Source organism: Spizellomyces punctatus, assembly GCF_000182565.1.
Source record: "Spizellomyces punctatus DAOM BR117 chromosome Unknown supercont1.7, whole genome shotgun sequence".
NCBI classification, from domain to species: domain Eukaryota; kingdom Fungi; phylum Chytridiomycota; class Chytridiomycetes; order Spizellomycetales; family Spizellomycetaceae; genus Spizellomyces; species Spizellomyces punctatus.
In genome coordinates, this window is record NW_015971543.1 from 518,493 (window position 1) to 539,092 (window position 20,600).

Consider the following 20,600-nt stretch of genomic DNA (forward strand, 5'->3'; position numbering starts at 1 on the left):
TGGACACAAAAAGCGCCCAAATACGTGCTTAGAAGGCCCGAGCAAAGCGCGCGACTTTACAACCGAACTTTGGCAATTTGGGGACATCTCTTTCTTTGGGACCTCATTTAACTGTTTTTACTTGTCTTGTTCGTCTTCTTCTTTTACTCCCATTCCGGCTGTTGCTCCCGAATCACAACTACAAGTCGTTATTTTGACGTTCAACGTTATCCACCAGCTCTTTTTGTGTACCTCATACATTCACCCACGTTTTGCAACGCTGCCGAAACTCCCAATAGCCACACCTCTTAAGAGCTAATTGTAGACAGTGTCGCATGCCCTGCCATGACTCCTTTCTTCCCTTCCGGTTCCGTAGAGCACGACAACGACGAACCGCCAAGTCGTCGCCGCACTCGGTTTGCGTCTGATTCCTTCTCCATGCCCCGCCCTCCAAGCGATTTACTGTGGGAAAATGGGGCTTTTGACGAAGAAGTATCTGGAATATTGCGCGAGGATGACGGTGGGAAGCGAGTGTCGTTTGCCCCTACGTTAGCCTCTCTTCCTATTGTGGAGGAAGTGAATGGTGCAAACACGGCAAACGAGGTGGCGGAGACTGATAGCGAGGCTTCATCGGACTCTGAACCAGATGAGCGCACACCCGTACTTCCAACATTTATCCGCCGTCCACGCCCACCCCTTCGCAGCGCAACCACCATAGAGACGGATTCGTCACGCCGAAATACCTGGCATCCATTCACACTCCCACGGATAGCCTCAGGCCCCAGATCAGCCACCAGCCGTCAGAGCATCTGGGGCTACGGCTCAATAGCGACGGAAAGCACAGACGATGAAGCACAATTAAGAAGGCCCTCTCGAGCCCGGGCTCAATGGCGAAAGTCCTTCATCTTCTCCAAGCGTAAGAGCGCGGTCTATGACGATGAAGGGACTGACAATGTCATGGGAACCGGGATGAGAGTGTGGTATGAAGATTATACGACGATTGACTGGATACACGACACAGTCAAGGAACGTGTACGGCTCCGCTCTCTTCGCAGTATACCAGGATTGAAAGGACGGTTGATGAATCATCTGGATGCGGCACAAGCATGGATCTTGCTCGCCTTGATTGGAATAGCATGCGGGTGCATTGCCTCTTTTATCGACATTGCATACACCTTCCTGTCGGACTTGAGAACCGGCTACTGTGGAACCGATATCTGGAGAAGCAGACGCAGCTGTTGCGTTGCTTCGTCATCTGGTAAGCGTGAGAGTTCACATCTGCCCTCAAGTTTTTATAGCATTAATGGACCCTTTCACAGAAATATGCACAAGTTGGGTTACATGGCCTGACCATTTCAATCTACATCCCATCTCCCCGTTTACCCACTACACATCTTATATCATGTACACCGTTACCGGCATATTATTTGCAACGGCTTCCGCACTGGTCGTAAAGCTCTCAAAGACCGACTCCACCTCGTCGTCATCAGGCGAAGGAGCATCGAGCGAACCTTCGTGGGTGACTACGGCCAGAGCACAGCGGGGCCTGCGAAGAAGTAGAAGCAGAGACCACAGTATGAAACAGCAGAAGAAAGTGAAATACCATGCTGCTGGAAGTGGAATACCAGAAGTGAAAACTATCCTTGGCGGCTTTGTTATAAGAGGATTCTTGGGATTTAGAACGCTGGTTGTCAAAGTTTTTGCTTTGGTAAGGAACTGTTTGAGGAGTTGCCAAGATGTAATCACTGCTAACATGACATGCGCTTTGATTTGGTTAGATCCTCTCCATTTCATCAGGACTTGTCATTGGCGCACAAGGACCGTTAGTCCACATTTCTTGTGCTGTGGGTAATGTCTTATCCAGAATGTTTAACAAGGTAAGTCATGTCTCCACTTCATGTATTGCCATGAATCCTAATCAGAATTTCTTCGTTGCAACGAATAGTACGCTAAGAATGAAGGAAAGAGGCGTGAGATTCTCTCTGCAGCATCTGCCGCCGGAGTGTCTGTCGCTTTTGGAGCGCCGTTGGGTGGGGTCCTGTTCGCATTGGAAGAAGTTAGCTACTACTTTCCGCTGAAGACAATGTGGAGAAGTTTCTTTTGCGCACTTTGTGCTGCCGGTACCGTGCGACTCATCAATCCTATTGGATCTGGGAAAGTTGTCCTGTTCCAAGTGGAGTGGGAGGGTGACACCCAATTAGGAGGCGTCTGGAGAGTGTGGGAGATTATCCCGTTTGCGCTGGTTGGCATTTTAGGGGTGTGTACCATTGTGTGATTTCCTGGTAAATGGTTTGAGAACTAACAGCATCCTAGGGAGTTTATGGTGCATTGTTCGTACGATTGACCGCGGCATGGTCTCGTATCCGAGCACGTTCGTGGTTTGGCAGACGGCATGTTTTGGAGGTGTTCATCATCGCTGCCATAACTGGGGCGGTTAGCTTTCTCTGGGATTTGACAAGGTAAAGGAGGCATCTTATCGGGCCTACACCGCATTCCAAAGTTTAACAATGTGCGTCACAGAATGGGCAATGGCGAACTTGTTGGAGAGCTCTTTGCCCAATGTACATCTTCCACAATGAACTCGCCACTTTGTCGCACGAAAAGTATCTCATCTACACTTGAAATTCTCGCGATCACACTTGCTGTAAAGGTTGTGTTGACGGTCATCACGTTCGGCGTGAAGGTGCCAGCCGGCATTTTCATCCCTTCCATGTGTGTCGGAGCTTTAATGGGACGCATGGTCGGAGTTTCCGTTCAATGGATAGTTGGGACGTATCCTGATTATTGGATGTTTGACTCATGTCGAGGAGAGAATCTTGGTGTGTTGGGTGGGCCGTCTTGTGTTGTACCCGGTGTCTACGCGGTTGTTGGTGCGGCTGCTGCCGTTAGTGGGGTTACGAGAATGACAGGTAATTGACGGCTATCCAGGATGATCGCATTGATGAAACTAACTTTTGCTCTCCAGTATCATTAACGGTCATCATTCTCGAATTGACGGGTTCTCTTCCATCCCTCCTCCCGGCTATGTTGAGCATCATGCTTGCAAAATGGGTAGGTGATGCCATTGCTCCGATGGGTCTCTACGAGACTGCCATCTTCGACAGTGGGTATCCGTACCTGGACGCAAAGCGCGGTGTGCGAGCAAAGGGGGGCAAAGGATGGACTGTTGTGGATGTGATGGAAGCCGGAAAGAAAAGAGGAAAGAGCATTGCCGTTATTAGATGTGGGACAAAGTACACCATTGATGATTTGGAAAGTTTGGCAAAGGGAACTACCAATGCAGGAGCCAGATCCGGCCGATCAGCTGTCAATAATGGGCAGCAGGAAGATGGCGGATTCCCGGTTGTTGAAGGAAGCGATGTCCTAGTCGGATACATTGCAACTCCAGAGTTGCTCCACGCCATACACCTCGTCAAAACATCCCCAAACCCCATGTGGCCGATTATCTTCAAACGTCCCCCTCCTGTGGCCAGTGTCACCGAGCGAGATAAAATGATGTCCCAGGTGGAACGGATTGTGGATCTGGAAGGATTGCTAAATGCAGTCGCCAGCAGTGCAGGGTTAGGCGGCAGAGGGAGAAGTCCCGTCGGAAGAGGAGGCTGGAGATCACCAACCCTAGAACATAGCATCGAGCGAGGATCAGCACAATCTCTGATCAGACCATCGTCGCCACCTACACAAGCGCCTTTACATCCTATTTCATACACACCTGCCACAACACCCAGCCTCACCCCACGAACCCCACATGAGCCTATATCACCAGAATCCAGCGATACGGAATCTGAGGTTCACGATTTCACACCATGGATGGACACTGCCCCGCTTTCCGTCCCACACACCACCTCCCTAGATCTAGTTCACGAGCTTTTCGTAAAGTTGGGGATAAAGACCCTCTGTGTCGTATGTGATGGGAAATTGGTCGGCGTGGTGCACAAAAAGGGTGTTGTTGCATTTGTAAGAGAGGTTAGTGAGCGTAGTGGAGAAGGAGATTGATTTAGTAGTTAGTTGCGAGAGACAGTTGTGATCGTGTTTAGGTTATGTCGCTTGTTTCTAGTGCTTGTGATGCATAGACTATTTTCCTTTTTCAATAATAATTAATCTTGATGCAAGATGTTAGAAATACCGCTGCTAATGTACAGCTGCAAGCGATGGCGGTCTGCGCTGGCAAGGTTTTTTGAAAGGAAAAATGGCAAAAATACAATTAATACCCCAAATTGAAGCATCACAAATGCTACGACAACAGATTTTGCTAAGAAACAATCCACCCTTTTAGCTCATACCCCCTCAATATGTTCATCAAGGTCCATGCCGTTTTGCGCAACTCTTTTCATGTACTCTACAACGCTCACCACCCTCTTTTGACTCGCACACCAACGTGCAAAGACGGTCATCAACCCCGCATTTGCATTAATAGCATGCATAAAGTCCCCAACGACCAGTAACTCTCTTTTGGCTCTGGACAACATGACGTTTATCCTCTGTCGATCACTCATGAAACCTACACCATCCGTTCTGACAAGAGAAGCAAAGACAATATCCGCTTCATGTCCTTGAAAGGAATCAATATTGTAGCATCGTTCACGACATGCGTAATCACGATGTGTGAATTTGTTTCTGAGGAGGGCACGGTGGGCATCGTATCCCGTCAAAATAGCAATACGAGAAGGTGTTTCGTAGAGTCGACGAACGGATATCAATCGATGAATAACAGTAGCTTCTCCTTGATTGGTCCAAGAGTGGCCTTGCTTTTTTTGACGGCCACTGACGTTTACCCAGAGTACACTGTTTGTATTGTCTTCTGGTCGGGATTCAGGTGTAACGAGTCCTATAGGTTTATACACGTTTTCGGATAAAAAGTTTGCGAGGGGTCGTGGGAGGCGGTATTGGGTTCGTAGATGGATGGAGGAGACTGTTTTCGGTAAGGTTTCTTTGAGGGGTTCCAGGGCGTCAAAGGCGTGGAATACGTTTGTTACTTGGAAGCCGAATGGGGGGAGTTGGTGTTCGTCTCCGAGAAACACTACCTAAAGTTTAAAGTCGGTTAACACAAAACTAGTACGATTTTGCGATTATGAATCAACGACATGACCTTTTCCAATGTGGGCAACTGGGAAAGTACCCAAGGGTAAGCAGCTAAATCCGCTTGACTAGCTTCATCAACCAACAGCCATTTCACAATTCGGTTCTTGAGAACCCGTGTCATCATCTTGGCGTTACTCATCATACTCAACGTACACAAAAACACACAGCTCTCTTGCGCTTTTTGGTATGGACGTGCCCGTGAATTCTCGGGTATCCTTTTGCTAATGACGATCCGGTCCGAAAATTCGAAATATTGGCCTTCGTGCCATTCAAAGTAGAAATCCTCTGACACAACCGTTAAGAACTGGGTGTGCCCGGTGCGATGGAGCTTTTCTGCAACGTTTTTTACTGCAATGTTTGAATTGGCTACGACGAGGAGGACGGGGAACTGAGGCTTTTGTTCGTTGGGCAGTCTGGTGAAGATTTTGGAGAGAATGCTTGCGGTGGTGCTGATGACGGTGGTTTTTCCCGTCCCAGGTGGTCCATGGACGTAAATAAACAAAGCGGGAAATTCGTGTTTTGGAGCAAAAATCATTTGAACGGCGGAAGCTTGGGCATTGTTGAGTCCAAAAAAGTTGACTCCTGCAAGATCGTCTTCGTCGTCCCCATATGGAATGTATACCTCTGGACCATCGATCCTTGTTTCATCTGACTGTTTCTGGATCGTTATCGGCTGCTGATGAACGTCGGGCTTGTACATGTCCAGCTGCGTCGTGTAGAGGCGTGTTAGCGGCGACAACAGTGTCTCAGTAAAGACGTTGAGTAGACTCATGTCTCCCGACAACAGTTTTTTGAGAAAAATGCACAGCGTTGTATCACCAGATAATCCCTTTTGCGTCGGAAGTACAATGATCTGCACAACCTGATCAGGATCAATCGATGGGGTAATAAACGCTGATTTTCCTTTGACGATTCTAATGTCGCCGGGGACTTCACACCCATCTTGCAGCTGGATGGTCACTTTATCGTTTTCTCGCACGCGGGTTGCAAAACGGCTTTGCTGAACTTTGAGGTACCGTTGACCCCACATGTCTTCGTTACTCAGATGATCATATTCGCATTTATATGGATTACGACCACCTCCCGCAACTCGAGTTGTCGTAGTAGCAAGGAACATGCACATGGGAAGATACTTTTCGTTGAGCTCGGTGATTGCGTATGATGTGTCTTGCACAGGTGCGGTTGACCATGAGCAGCGTTCAATAAAGGCGTTGTACGACAGGATGGCCAGACTGACAAAATGCCGAAATTCTTCATTCGTCGACAAGTCGATATCCATGGCCGTTTCATCCGCTCGTGCGTTCTTTGCTACTTGTAAAGAGTCATTTACCCTTGGCGGCACATGCGCATCGTAAGCGCTGGTACTTTTTATCCCCAGATCTTTATAGAGAAGTAAAATGGAATACCAAATCTCGGTGCCTACAATGATCTTACTTGAGTCTGATAACCATGCGTCCAGGGCTGCAACCGGGTCTTGCATCACTGGGTTGGAGATGTGGATTCGAACTTGTAGCAGCGGATCGAACGGTTCTGGGCGTCGATGTTGCTTCCCTACTGCAATGGACAGGCATCTTGTTCCACTCGCAATATGTATCAAGATGGTTCTTTGGTCTTCGTTCTGAACTGCCAGTCCGTAGATTCCAGAGATGCTTGACAAGCCTCCAGGTAATGGGCCCCGCTGTTCGTCCAGCCAATCTAAATGTGACTCTGTAAGATTCTGTAGAGACAAAAACCAAACCGTTGCTTGTCTCGGGTCGGGGACATATTCCGCAAGTGGGATTTCATATACTTCTCCGGGGTCAAAACTCTCCTCTGGAATCTCCGCATCTAAATCCTCATCATTAGAACCATCGTTGAAACTGTAGCCGTCGGGAAAAGTACGATGTGGGGATGACTCTAGGGCTTCAGGTTGGTTGTCCCAGATGTGGCAGGTGAATGTGACCATGTTTGATTGTTCTGCGAGTGCGAAAGAAGGAGCTGCTCGAGGTCTGAACGATAGCACAGCTTTTGCAAAAGGCGATCAAGTTAAAAATAATAGCGCAAACAGTTTTCTTCTGCCAAGCTCTACCCAAACAGTAGGGCATCATCATTTTTCGCGGAAACTTTCATACAGCAATAGGAATGGGAATAAAGCTTAACGCAAGTCACCAGGACTCATATTACATAAGCCGATCACATATTATAAACAAACAATTAGGTATGATATCACTAATCTAAGGTATACGAAAGAGTACTCCTACAAGGTATTGATAAACTCAAAGCATTAATTAAATATTGATAGGCCATCAAATAGGTTCAAAAGAATCAACGTCGTCGCCGCATTTGAAACCACTTTTGGACTTCGGCCAATGTCCAGCCAATGCCATGTGCAATGTCCATCATCACATTGTTCGTTGGGTATCGCTCTTCATAAAATTCCTGTTCCAATGCTTTTTCTGCTGTCTCTGAGGGAGAGCACGGGAAACTGGGGTCTTTGCGGCCTTTGGACTTTGGACCGGTCGGGCGCTTGGCTTGTGGGTCACGGTAAGGCGTACAGCGTGCTGTGGTGCTTTTCCTGCCCTTTTGGGGAGTTCTAGGGTGACGCTTGGTGTTTGACAATGGTGAAGTGGCTGAAATAGTATCTACTGTAACTCTTGGCGTGAGGCCGGCCTACCCCATCACGGAAGAATGAGACAAAAACGTGACAGTGGAGCAAAAAACAGTGTCATTCCAAACGAAAAAAAGATACATACCTGAAACGCTCGATTCTTTCTCATAGAAACAGGTTCATTTACAAGACCTCCAGTCAGAAGCCACCATTGCCCAGCTCCCATCCCAAATCTGGAACACCCCTCCGGCAAGCCCGTAGGATCATTACGGAAAGTCGCACCTCCACAATCATCACTTGACTTGAATTTGCCTTCTTCACAGGAATCCGAAACGGGGCTCATGGAGCGCATGGCCAATTCTGATGCCAAAAAATGTACCCGACGAGGAGGTTTGATGAAAGGCGGTGATGGTGAGAGGCAAACGAGAGGGCAATCAAGCAGATCAATGTCGGGGACCAGAGTATCAGAATCAAACTCGTTTGCTCTGCCCTCAAGATCAAGACAAGTTGCTTCCGTGTGAAGATCTAGTTCATCTAGTGTGAATGTCCCAGTCCATTAGACTCTTTTTGGTCTAATGGATGAAGGCTTAGTCATCATGTTCTGTGCGTAAGCATTGCCCCATTGTTGAAGCTAAAACCTAATCCTTCTTAATGACGAACCTACTTCACTTGCGGGAGACACGGCTTGGGTTGGCAGTCATAGCGGACACCCATATTGCGTTGCATGTGTGTACTTAGATATCAGACGTTGGAAGAACGGCAACGTATGCCAAATGTAGGGTAACGTAAGGCATGAACCCGCAATTCTAATGAAAACCTTAAGCGATATGTACAATCATCATGTCTCCCTAAATGAATATCATACAATCCCCCCCCCCTCCTTCTCTCTAATACTTCCATCTTTATTTTTTTTTTTCTTTTCGCTATGGCAGCATTGTCCGTAACATTCAAGCCGAAAATGCCAACTTTGGCGGAACCCAAACCTCATCGTCGCTGCCCCCTGACGACGGCCAAGACATTGACCTCCTCCTTCCAAAAGCTTCAAGTGTCATTTCCGCCAACTTGTCCATTGTCAAAGCCTCTAAACAATTATTGACGTTTCCTTGTTCATCATATACTGTTGGAAACGCGGCCGAGCATCTCCATTCCCCGTCAACGACAAACTTGAATGCCCATGACCGGGTCCGGTCAAGAGATAGTGTGATGGCGAATTCGTCGTAGCACGCTGGATCTCGTGGTAATGGGATAGAGACGGCCCAGCCGTCAAATTCGCCAGTCAGAAACACTGTTTTGGCGGAGGAATGATGCCATCGGAAAATGACTTGTTGGTGGGTAACGATGCGGCGGGGATACGAGAAAGGTGAGAGTGGTGGGGAGGATGGAGACAGGCTTGGCGATAGTGGTGTAGTAATGTACGGCGGCATGACGAAAGTAAAAAGGTGGTTTGGGGCGCCGTGAAAACGTCTTGACAATATATGGACTTTAAAAGTTCGGATATATGGATGAACTTCAGTAAACAATGGAAATTCCCCGTGCCTTCAACAACCCGTGTCCAAAAACACACACACACACACACACACACACAAGATGGCAAACAAGGCAACACGGGCAAAAAGGTCTCGTTCGTTTTGATCCCGCAATGTGACAAAATCCCCTTATCGTCACGCGTGCTCAGTCAACACAAATAATCGTATCTCACAAATGTTGCATTTGCCTCTCGAACAAGTGTTGTTTATCCGAGTCAACCAAACAAAAAATGATCGATCGTGAAAGGCCCAAAAGTGCGAGGTTGCGAGACAAAAAGGGCTTGTCGTGAACCAGAGGAAAGATACGGGAAAATGAAAGATGACGGGGGACAAGTAGGGAGGCGTTTGTTCAAAAGGATATTTTATATACTCTAGTAAAAAGCACCCAACCCGTGCATTGCACTTGCAATAGAATTCTCGGCTCCTTTTCTGTTCACAAATTAGTACGAGTGACAAAAACGAGAACTGTCGTCATCTTTGCTAACAAAAACGTGTTGGATCATAGAGTAGAAAAATCAAATAAAAAGATTGTGTTGTGCTGTGCTGATGCTGCTTGCAAGTAATAAAATCGCATGCGTAGCAAAAAAACGAAACGGTCAAAAGACAAAAAACTGAATAAAACAAAACCTCGTTTGGAGTGTTCCGTCATTTGACGAGTGTTCATTTCCAGTCAGAACTCGTCTTGCGCATGAGTGATGATGACTCTTCTAATCCAGGAATTCGGGTCTAGATCCATGAAATTTTGTCTTACGTCATGCAATTGGATTGGAATGTTGTACAAATTGGGGTTAATAATACCCGAGTCGTACCATGGGCTTAGCTTGGCGAAACGAGATCGGACAAGCTTACGAGATTTTGCTTGTTTTGAACGGACAGGTTTTGACATGGTCGAGAGTTGATTTGTTCCTTTCATTTTACTACATCTTTCTGGTCGAGTATTATGCATCTTTTATCTACTACATCTTTCTCACTTTATATGTAACAACCGGTCGCAGAGTCGCAATCACCCTTCCAACATTAGCTTCAACCAAATCTTTCACAACACTATCAACCTCCTTGTAGCATTCCGGAGCTTCCTCATACAATAAATCCTTTTCATCACAGACAACCACGCTTCCCAGATGCGTTCGTCGGAGTCCTTCCATGGCTTGTGGTGTTTTACCATACTTTGATGGTAAGGACGCGAGGGCCTTTTTACGGGTCGTGGTGCGGCCTGCACCGTGGGCCAGGGAATTGGCGGTATGGGGTTGAGCTGTTGGGTTTGGTAAAAAGAGGTAGGAAAAGCTGCCTCGTGAACCGGGAATAACGCAAAGACCTCGATCAGACGGTGCGGCGCCTTTTCGGTGGATAAACTGGGTTTGTGTATCCGTTGACACCATTTCCATCCAATTGTGGCACATGTCCAAGAGTTTTCTTTCCGGATTGGTGTTTAGACGGGAGAGAAGACGTTGAGCAATTAGATCCCGGTTCCGTGATGCCCAGCGCATGGCCATGTTGTGATCAGAGAGGTAGGCGGTTAGTTCGGATGAAGGGTAATTTAGAGGGACTGTTGGAGCTGATGCATGCTTTGCAAGAATAGATGGACCAAGGGCTCGTGATCCAGAGTGCACTTTATATTGTCAAAATTGTGATATGATGAGTACCATTTTCACGAAAAAAATCACTCAAAATCCTTTCAACCCACCAAGTAAAAGAGCCTTCCCAACATCAATCCCAAGATCCCGAAGCATCCCCTCATCCTCAACATGCTCCACCACTTGAATCTCTGCAAAATGGTTTCCAGCTCCAACCGTTCCAAGCTGGTCATCAAATGCAGTAGGGGACACGTTTGCTTCTGCAAGCCAGTCGATTGTACACCCATCCAACCACGGGCCTTCAATATCACGAATCTTTTGTGCGGTTTTCTCTGGTGACAAGTTACATCCGAGTGATGTCGTAAAGAGCGACATACCACAACCTAATCATATCAACATTAAACAAAACGCACAATCCCACCATTGAAAAGCCAATAAAAAAACGTACCAACATCACTCCCAACCAAAGCAGGATACGCACACCCCTCAGAAACAACCACAGCACCAATCGGAAACCTATTCCCAGGATGAAGATCCGGCATACCCACTACACGTACAACCCCATCAAGGTTACATAAAGCCTTTAATTGACTCGTTGCGAGAGGATCGATTTCGACATGGTGCGCGAGGATCGTCACTGGGATATCGTTTGTGTTGGTTTGGGGTTTTTGGGTTCCGATATAGTCTTCTCCGGCTGATACGAGTATGACACTACACACCAAAAACACATCCATGAGAACCAAAATACTTGCGATCAAAAAGGGATGGATAACCGTACCCATCATTCTCAAGCCTCCTCCAAAGATCAAGATCATGACCCCAAACCTCAGTTCCATCAGCCAAAAACACTCGACAGGCTCTCGTCAATCGTAACTTTGTTTTCGCAAATTGGATAATGCGTTGCCTGAATTGTGTCATCTCTTTTGTTACTATTGAACAAGATGCGTTGGTGAGGTCAGGTATGGAAACAAGAACGACCGTCCGTTGTTGTTGGTTGGAATTCTTGGCAAGCGTGAGACGTAGTGATGGCATTTTGCTGGTGTTTGGCTTGCCGGTTTTTTGTATAGCGTTTGTGGGTACGTTCGGGGATATTGAATTGCTGGGATTTATTGGATTCAAAAACCGTACACAATAAGCTAGAACCCTACATGAGTCGCCAAAACCAAAGTCATATTCCTTTTATTGTGCAAAAGTGTGACTTTACCGCGCAAGTGGCACAGTAATCCGATACATCACTCATCCTCAATAACAAAAACACACACATTTCAACTCACATATATTGATAATTTAACAGCCATCATCAAAAAAAGAAACAACAAAAAACTATAAAAACCCATCAATGCAAGCAACAAGAGCGAGAGGAACTACACCAATAGATGAAATAAAGATACTAACATATAAGAGATACCCCCTCTCTCCGGTCCTGCACAAAAAAGGAATCCACCCCTCTGAAAAAATAACAAGAAATACACAGCGAAAAAAAAAAAAAATATATCTACCTCCTACATAAAACTTTCCAAGATACTGCAAAAAAAGAAAGCGAGACAAGTACTCAAAACCTAACTTCCATACCCAATCCTGTTTTTTTTTTCGTTCCAACTCTCCATAAATAGAAAATCGCAAAAAGATGTGTGTATACAACGGATTGCAAATTCAGCAATCAACTGGGGGAGGAGGGCAAGCAACATAAAGAATAATCACTTGTCCTGAGAGGTCCGCGCAAATAAACGTTGATATAGGCAGTTGGAGACGTCATGGAGTGTGATATCTCCTTGGCTGCCCTTCTAACGCTCTTTTTCAAACAGCGACCTTTTTAATATTCTTAAAGATAGGGAGACGATGTCCGGCATCCGAATAAGATTGAGCTTCATCCTCGTTCAAGGTATCCTCCTCTATGATCGTCTCACGCACAGGCGAAGGATGTCCAGACGGAGGGGGTGACAGGAGCTGAGCATGCTGCTGATATGTCATGCCTTTCGAGGTGGCATACGCCGTAGACGGGCTCGAAGGCGACAAATAGTGCTGTTCGGTAATCATGCCTGTCGAAGGGTCAATATGGAGCGGGCTCCCGGGTAAAAATCCGCTAAAGCTCTCGGAACGTCCTTTTACCCATGAGCGCTGGTTGGGAGTAATGAGCGTACTAGGCTGCGTCACTGAGCGAGCGCGACGGGTTCTTTCACGAGGTGGCGTCGCCATCGCATTGGAAGAGGTCGAATGAACACTGGGTATATGGTTTCCGCTCGCCATGGCATCGTACATGACCGAATTGGGGACTGGAGGAGCAAGCAGATGCGGTTGGACATGATGAGGGTATAAGTCAGAGTAGTTGGCTGCCTCCTCGGCAAAAGTGACTTCATGACGCATTTCGGCATAGCTCAGTCGACGTTGTTCCGTATAGCCAGCTAACGGAAGTGAGACCATGCCCACCTCCGTAGGGGAGCCGAGGCGTGTATCACGGAGCATCTTGTTGAGATGCTCAACATCTTGATCTTGTTGAGCGCTATAACCGTCCGCCATCGGGGCAATGTCTACCGACGGTCGACGGCCAGAAAAGTAGGCATCGGCAATGGCGCGGTGGTCATAGAGATGCGTCGGAGCTGCCGTAACAGACTTTGGCGGAGCTGAATTGACAAACGTTGCATGCGTGGGCGACTGCACATTGTCGTCAGGCTCATCACCCACCCCCATGGTGCTCTCATGGCTGCTAGACAGCGTACGAGCGCGATCCCTTGTTTGCACAGATAGGCCAGCTGCCTTTTCATCACCCGGCTTGCGAATAACGATAAGCTTCTTATCAATGTCTTGAAGTTTCTTCTCTACATCTTTCTCAGTATGGATGAAACAACACCGCTTGCCATACGGACAGGTGCCTTTCTCCCAGAAAGTCTTGCACATTTCGGTCTTGTATTTGGGATGACGATCCACAGGCCGGAGCTCTGTTTCAGAGTGCGCAAACTGACACTTGTTTCCATAGCGGCAAGTACCAGTTTCCTCCCAGGAGCGACAGAGCTCAGTCTTGTATAAACTCATCTTCTTCAGCTCTCGGTCAATCTTTGTAGGGCTACCAGAAGCTGTCGTTTCGCCAGAGCCTCGACGTTCGGTCGTAGCTGAGCCACTTGAGGTAGAGCCGTCAGAGGTCACTGAGCGCTTCCGCGTGTAAGGAGGGCGAGTCGCCGGAGGAGAAGGGAGTGGAGCGGAATTATAGGGGCGTGCACCTGCCATATAACGGGCTGGCACATTACCCAAATGGCTGTTAACACTGGCAGTTGTAAGCTGGTGCTGATGCATCAACAAGGCATGTGCGGTAGGAGTGAAAGCTCCTAGAGCCATTTGTGGAGTTTGCGGGGTGGCCAATCCTCCTAGTGCGTAAGAGGGGCGGACAGCGGCGTAAGGAGTACCGGGTAAGGAGGCAGAGTTCATGACCAGAGCGTCTTGATAGGCAGCCGCTGCTGCAGCGTATGCGGCAACATCTGGATGAAGGGCAGCGGAAGTATCTTCGGTATCGATGGGTAAGCCATTCTTCATAGCAAAGTCGTGGTTAGCGGAAGGACGTCGAACGCGACTAGCACCCGTTGAAGAGGCAGGATCGAACATCCTTGCCTCTCGACTATAATTGTCTTGCTGCATTTCCCTGACGCTCGGGCGGCGATGGGTCAATGGTCCCCCTTCAGAAGGCGCCATCTCATACGACGGAACATCATACAGCTTTCCCTCACCCATGGTCGGATGGCGCGGTCGTTGCTGAAGCAAGATGCTCATAAAGTTGGCTTAAAAGGTGAAAGGCAGGCGACGTCTAGCTGCAGTTGCTAGGTGTTGTCTGGGACGGGGTGAGCAAGGGACAAGCGTTTGAAAGGAGAAAGATTGCTACAGAACGTGACAACAAGAAGAGATCAATAAACAGCGTGACAAGTCTGATAAACAACCAACAACGTACCAGAGAGGCTTTACAAAGCCAGTAGAATATTTGTCAATACAATCTGACAAGCGACAAGGGATACAAGGCAACCAAGAGCCGTTTTAGGTAAACACTTTTATCCAGGACGTGCCGAAACCACAGGAATAGAAAGGAAATACAAGGGAGAGCCTAGTTAGCGGTGGAGAGGAGACAAGGAGAAAAGGTGGACCATGGGCATGACAAGACAGACAAGGGAGGTCACAAAAGGTCTCTCTCTCTCCTCCCAAAGACCGTGAGAAGCCAAAGCTGTCACCACCAAAAGGTCCTTTGCAAAGATGTCGGTGAAGCCAATGAGGAAATCCTCCAAGAAAGCGAAAGCGAAAAGAGCGATACGAGAGAAGGGCTTTGTTGGTCCCCTTTTGGCGCACACTCCCAACAATTGTATGACTGTGCACAACCGTGCCACATGCGCTACTTAACTCCTTCCGTCCGCTTGGGCGCTTTCTTCTCATGAACCACCCAGCCACCTGACAATAACACTCACCTCTTTTTGTTAAAACGACGACGAACGACGACGATGCAACTATCGCTGAATTTGTAAGAGCAAGATGTGCAAGCAAGGGTATTCTGGGTGAGGTGAAAAAAAATAGGAAATGCTCCACGCTCAAAGGACTTTTGAACGAGAAAGCTGGGAGAGAAACGTGCAGTCGTGCCTCGTCCTTTTATATAGAGTCCCACTCCGCACACAACAAAAAGGAACTGTCAGTCGTTTGCAAGTGGGAACTTGTGAAAAGCGTGGGTTACGTGGCTTGAAGAAGGTGTGTTGCGTGGTGGTGGTGGAGGGGAGGTGGGAGCACACTACTATTAACGGCAGCCTTTGTCTCTCGTGTAGAGGGCGCGACCGGCAAGTTAGCTGGTTGAAGGGACGGAAAGACAAACTGCGCAAGGGGTAAATGACATATTCACAGTGTTTGATTTGCTGACATTATGATAGATATAGTTGTTGTTGAACACTCTCTCAACTTGCAAGCAAAAGCATTAGAAAAGTAGGATTGGAAAATAAACCAGAAAAGGGTTACGCGTTCAGCCCTCCCGTTACTATAAGGCTTTCCAACAACAACACACACAAAACAACATCTCCATAACCAAAAGACAATGTTTGATTGGTAAAGTTGTCAGTCCGTCCCGTCAATCCCTGATGGGTTTTACAAGTTGTGTGTTTTTTTGGTTTGCTGAGGACTTTAAATGTCATATTACAATAGGTGGTAATCTGATCATTTTTTGCTGATGAAATGCTTGTGTGCTTGTAGTGTTTTTGATTTCCAAAAGGCTTCAAGGCGGAACCAGTTTTTTTTTTCTTCTTTTCCAACTTGCAAGCGTGGCTTTAGGCGAGAGTCACTTGCAAACGCCTCTCCTCTCCAATTAAAAAGGGTACAAGTTGCAACAGTGAAGTTTGGACACCTCAACCATCCCTTTTGGGCCGAGCTCAGGAATGGTGTCGCAAAGCAAAGAGGAAGGGGTATCCGTTCTCAGCTAGTTATAATGGGTTCAGATTGATTTCTGTGTGTGTGTGTGTGGTAAAGAGTCCAAATGAATACTACTGATATAGCAAATCAATTAGTGTGCACACCTATCTCTTTCCATGCATAGCCATCCTTTACGAGTCAAGACAACTACATCCCGCCCTTTGTATTAACCTCCTTGACAGTCTTGCAAGTTGCGTCAGTTTGCGCATCAAGACAGGTCACTAATCTCTCCTTTCTGGAGCTGTGCATGTGTGCACCCCAAATCCACAGTCCCCCCCAAAATAGTTTCCATGCATTATCTAGTGTGTGTGTGCATGTCATGATAGAATCCATCATCAACAAAAGACGATTTAACATTCATCCCTAAAATAGCATCTACAAATATCGAATTATTCCATCTTTCGAACGTTTCATCTTTTTTGAGTCTCGAACGTTTTTGTCTCGCATGAGTGGCGCAGTCTATCTGGGACGCTGTGCTGATAATTTTGGGCACACTTCCCCCCAACCTGCCATCTCCAACCACGACATTTCGTGACCAAATGGCCATTACAATAGATGCCATTTACATTTATCCCATCAAAAGCTGTAGAGGAATAGCTGTCCAGTCAGCTGCTATCAGTCAATGTAAGTAAATCTGATATAGTTTATATGATTGATTCATTTCTAATTGGATCTTGTTTCCATCAGATGGTAGGTTTTTCTGACGGATCGATGATGGGTTTAGGGCTTGCAAAGGAACCAATCGTTGTTTTATTTTTCCTTAGGCTTGGAACTTGATCGCTTTTGGGTTCTATCAGACTTGGAGGGTAATCAAGTAACTCAAAGAAAACATCCCCGCCTGGCTCTCGTATCCCCTCGCATCAAGTTAAACACTTTATCAGAACAACATGATATCCCCGTCAACGCTTACCATCTTGGTGGTCAGTTGATTGTATCAGCACCAGGCATGGAAAAGGACCTTGTTATCGAGTTCAAGAATCAAAGTTGTGCATCAATGCGGCGACAGGTTCAAGTGTGGGCAAGTTTGGTGGACGGGTTGGATGAAGGGGACGAAGCCGCCGAGTGGTTTTCCAAGTATTTGGAAATGGATGTTAGGTTGTTGGTCAAGGACGTCTCATGCATCCGATCATTGGACAAACGACATGTCCCTGCACGCAAACTCTTTAGCCACGAACCACAAACAGCCTTTTCAGACGGATTCCCCTTCCTCATCACGAATACCGCTTCGTTAGCCGATCTTAACACACGCCTCGCTACCAAAGACATTTCCCCAGTCTCCATGGAGAACTTTCGTCCCAACATTGTCATCACATCACCTTCCCTCGCCCCGTACACTGAAGAAACCTTTGTCAAACTTTCCGTTAATGGAGCAAACATGCTTTATATTGCGTCCCGGTGTACCCGGTGCACTCTCCCAAACAACAATCCCGTAACCGGTATCCCCCACGTTCGTGAACCACTAGCGACACTCATGCAGTACAGAAGGAGTGATCCTGGAGCACAATTCAAAGCATGTTTTGGTATGAATGCCATTCAAGCGACAACAGGGTGGACTCTACGGACGGGTGATGTTGTGACGGTGGTTGAACAGGGTGTACATGACCAACGAGGTGTATGGTTAGGAAACGAGACCATCTCCCTTGTTGGCAAAGAAGAGTGCAAGCAATTGGTGCGAGCTGATGATCGGTGGTGGAGATTTTATAATGCATTGATGTCGTGGTGGACCTTGTCGATTGCCCCTGTAATTTGGAGCTGGTGGCCCTTGTGATGCAGCATGTAAGAGGCAATATAGATGTAGATGTTGTGATGGTAGAAATATATCACATTGACAGAAACGCTGTGAACGTAAATAAATGAGTTCTGAGAAGGTGATGTACAAGTGTACTAGACAGCTTATTTCTTGGAAGTCTAGTACAGACCAATATACACAATGATAACATTATACTTTCGAACAAAACGCTTTTACAGGAAGAACCCCACACCACAAATGCTAATGCACACAAGTGGTCAAACTACTGTCGCAGAGCTGTCACTCTTCAATCCTTGTTCCTCATACTTGTCCCCCTTCTCAACGTGATGCCTTTGCCCCACGCGGAACTGCAGGTACGCAAACACACCCACCCAGAGCGCACACAGAATTCCAAACACTACATACGGCCAGGTCTTTTTGGTCCCTTCATGGTCGTTGTATAAGGCGATTCCAAGGGGTATGTTGACCAAGGCAAGGAGGAACACAATACGTCCCAACCACCAGTGGACTTTATCCCACCATGGGATATATTTTCGGGTAGGATTGAACAACCTGTCGATGATCCAGCCAAGAGCCAGCTGCGGTGCAGATAGTATGATAATCAAAAGACCAATCACCTAAAAAAAATGCGATTCCATATCAGTGACAGAACTCGATAAAAAGTCTAGAGCCATCAGCTACGAAAACTCACCACATGCGCACCGTTCGCTTTCACATTGAAATGACTTGCACCCTTGACACCCACCACATGATACACCAATCCAAATCCAACATATGTAAATACCCCTGCTGCCAACAACATGAGTGCCCAGTGGAGCCTAAACCACCATACACCCAAAGCAGGCTTAAAGAAGCGTGCAATGACAATCGCCAATGGCGCGAGGACAACCCATCCGAGAAACATGAGGATCCCATGAGCTTGAATGAGATTGCCGGTGTTGGCCGCAGCGTCGTGGACCACGTTTGAGGTTGTTCCATCTGGTTGTGTTTCAGAGAAAGCCATCGAGCCGTCCATCAGGTTCCCGGTTGTGGTGCCTCGAGCAGTGTGCCGAGGAACATTTGTGGCACTGGCGGGTGGAGCACCCGCATATCCTGCCCAAATGAAGCTTTGACTAGACGACTGTATGGCAGGAAGGTTGTTCCCCGGTGAAGCGATGGATCGGTCAAATGTGACAACATATTTTTGGACATTGTTGATGGTGAAGATTCCAGTACTGTTTGCGATGATCTGGAGGTCTTGGGTTGGATTTAGAGTGGGGAGGCGGTGTCCATTGGCTGTTCGGCGGGTTATTGCGACATTTTGGCCGTTTGAAACGGGGTAGGCCATCTATGCAGATGTCAAAGTGAATACACTCGCAACCAAAGACACAAAGCAAGCACACGAACCATGACATCCGCCGCATCCATACTCGCCCCAATCCCAAACCCAACCCACCCAAGCTCTTTTGGAAATTCCATACGAATCCTCACTTCATTGTTTCCAATGTTATTGGAGTACACGCAAAAGACGGGTTGTCCAACCTGGAAACATTGTGGGCTGGCAAGGACGGCTGGTTAAAGACAAAACAATCCAAAAAAGATGAGATGTTCTGCCCCCTTCCTCAGTAGGACGAAAAACAAAAAAATGGTAAAACCTACTCTGTATGAAGAGAACAAAAAGTCCAAGAGTAAAAGATAAACGTCGTCGGTCGAGCATGACGGACAATGATGGAGAATGTCACAAGCGACAACAGTCAATAGCGTTAAAATATTGTTTTTGACGACAAATCCAGTCGTAATCAAGCCCTTTAAAACCGACTGACAATTTAACAAAAAGAAAAAAAAGAGACCTTGCCTCCTCCCTCAGCCAAACTTTAACAAAAAAACCAACCCTTTCCATCGTAGAGTTCAAGTGTGCAAAAAACCCAACCCACACACGCCGATGCTCCGCCCCCTCCTTCGTCCCCCAAGGGGAGGGCTTGGAATGATCGCGGTCATTGTTTTTTCTTGGAACACTTTCTGAGTCACACTGCCACGACGCGGACTTGAACGGCTGGTGAGTTGAAGAGAAATAACAATGGGTTGAAAAGGTTTTTGTGTGTGATAACGAATCAACAAGGAAGAAGCAACATGTGTGCTCTTGGGTTTCGCTCTTGGGTTCTAATTACAAGTGCTCAGTAACTTGCAAAAAAACCAGCGTGCATCACCAGCCCCAATCACGCTTTGCGGATAAGGTTTTTGATGTGGGCAAAGTCAAAATGGATTGCGCCAAGTGAAAACCCCTTCAAGCCATGCTCTCCATACCCAAAAGTGCTGAACTGCCACCATGGGTCTCATTTCACCTCCACTCTTTATCGTTTATTTCACTCAAAGTGGGGAAACCGCTTGTTCAAGGGCTTCATTTTGGACTCTGAACCAGGGTTCCCCATCTTCGGAAGATACAGTTGATTTATACTAGTAGCCGGCAGCATCGGATTGGTTTGAATGAAACAAGAGCAGAACATTCCATGATGGGCCATGATGGGCGATGCTAATCATCCAAAAGGTAGATACTCGCTTAATAGCGATAGATACAATCGCCATGTTTTTGAATGACCACAAAAAAGAAAACAGTCCGGGCTGATGGAAACCAGACTTGGAATCATGCTATGATTCTGCTAAAAGGCGGACCCACTCGAAAACGTGTTCTTAACGCTTACGTAAAA

The 20,600-nt window shown here is 47.1% G+C and overlaps 8 protein-coding genes across 8 annotated transcripts; 2 read left to right on the top strand and 6 right to left on the bottom strand.

Moving 5' to 3' along the window:
• The first annotated feature begins 27 nt into the window (after positions 1-27).
• On the top strand, positions 28-4,090 carry SPPG_04524 (uncharacterized protein). The gene is made up of 7 exons (XM_016752758.1): positions 28-1,237; positions 1,299-1,687; positions 1,758-1,856; positions 1,925-2,236; positions 2,293-2,438; positions 2,500-2,888; positions 2,945-4,090. Exons 1-7 carry the CDS (start codon positions 325-327, stop codon positions 3,970-3,972), a joined length of 3,276 nt encoding a protein of 1,091 aa, XP_016608222.1. The 5' UTR covers positions 28-324; the 3' UTR covers positions 3,973-4,090.
• A 40-nt stretch (positions 4,091-4,130) lies between these two features.
• Positions 4,131-7,153, bottom strand: SPPG_04525 (uncharacterized protein). Its single transcript, XM_016752759.1, has 2 exons — positions 5,066-7,153; positions 4,131-5,000 (listed from the first exon to the last, which is right to left on the bottom strand). The coding sequence occupies exons 1-2, from the start codon at positions 7,001-7,003 to the stop codon at positions 4,254-4,256; spliced, it is 2,685 nt and encodes an 894-aa protein (XP_016608223.1). The 5' UTR covers positions 7,004-7,153; the 3' UTR covers positions 4,131-4,253.
• A 209-nt stretch (positions 7,154-7,362) lies between these two features.
• SPPG_04526 (uncharacterized protein) lies at positions 7,363-8,147 on the bottom strand (the record flags this gene model as incomplete). The annotated part of the gene is made up of 2 exons (XM_016752760.1): positions 7,791-8,147; positions 7,363-7,707 (listed from the first exon to the last, which is right to left on the bottom strand). Exons 1-2 carry the CDS (start codon positions 7,995-7,997, stop codon positions 7,363-7,365), a joined length of 552 nt encoding a protein of 183 aa, XP_016608224.1. The 5' UTR covers positions 7,998-8,147.
• Positions 8,148-8,250: 103 nt separating this feature from the next.
• On the bottom strand, positions 8,251-9,809 carry SPPG_09198 (uncharacterized protein). The gene has a single exon (XM_016757355.1). The coding sequence runs from the start codon at positions 9,067-9,069 to the stop codon at positions 8,593-8,595; it is 477 nt and encodes a 158-aa protein (XP_016608225.1). The 5' UTR covers positions 9,070-9,809; the 3' UTR covers positions 8,251-8,592.
• A 233-nt stretch (positions 9,810-10,042) lies between these two features.
• Positions 10,043-11,941, bottom strand: SPPG_04527 (release factor H-coupled RctB family protein). The gene is made up of 4 exons (XM_016752761.1): positions 11,524-11,941; positions 11,194-11,456; positions 10,856-11,128; positions 10,043-10,780 (listed from the first exon to the last, which is right to left on the bottom strand). The coding sequence occupies exons 1-4, from the start codon at positions 11,775-11,777 to the stop codon at positions 10,128-10,130; spliced, it is 1,443 nt and encodes a 480-aa protein (XP_016608226.1). The 5' UTR covers positions 11,778-11,941; the 3' UTR covers positions 10,043-10,127.
• Positions 11,942-12,004: 63 nt separating this feature from the next.
• Positions 12,005-16,166, bottom strand: SPPG_04528 (uncharacterized protein). Its single transcript, XM_016752762.1, has 3 exons — positions 15,185-16,166; positions 14,680-14,773; positions 12,005-14,609 (listed from the first exon to the last, which is right to left on the bottom strand). Exon 3 carries the CDS (start codon positions 14,502-14,504, stop codon positions 12,543-12,545), a length of 1,962 nt encoding a protein of 653 aa, XP_016608227.1. The 5' UTR covers positions 14,505-14,609; positions 14,680-14,773; positions 15,185-16,166; the 3' UTR covers positions 12,005-12,542.
• A 316-nt stretch (positions 16,167-16,482) lies between these two features.
• Positions 16,483-18,085, top strand: SPPG_04529 (uncharacterized protein). Its single transcript, XM_016752763.1, has 3 exons — positions 16,483-16,790; positions 16,854-16,856; positions 16,931-18,085. Exons 1-3 carry the CDS (start codon positions 16,706-16,708, stop codon positions 17,932-17,934), a joined length of 1,092 nt encoding a protein of 363 aa, XP_016608228.1. The 5' UTR covers positions 16,483-16,705; the 3' UTR covers positions 17,935-18,085.
• SPPG_04530 (uncharacterized protein) lies at positions 18,014-20,073 on the bottom strand. Its single transcript, XM_016752764.1, has 5 exons — positions 19,787-20,073; positions 19,555-19,701; positions 19,303-19,466; positions 18,608-19,243; positions 18,014-18,533 (listed from the first exon to the last, which is right to left on the bottom strand). Exons 2-5 carry the CDS (start codon positions 19,610-19,612, stop codon positions 18,174-18,176), a joined length of 1,218 nt encoding a protein of 405 aa, XP_016608229.1. The 5' UTR covers positions 19,613-19,701; positions 19,787-20,073; the 3' UTR covers positions 18,014-18,173.
• Between the last annotated feature and the right edge of the window lie 527 nt (positions 20,074-20,600).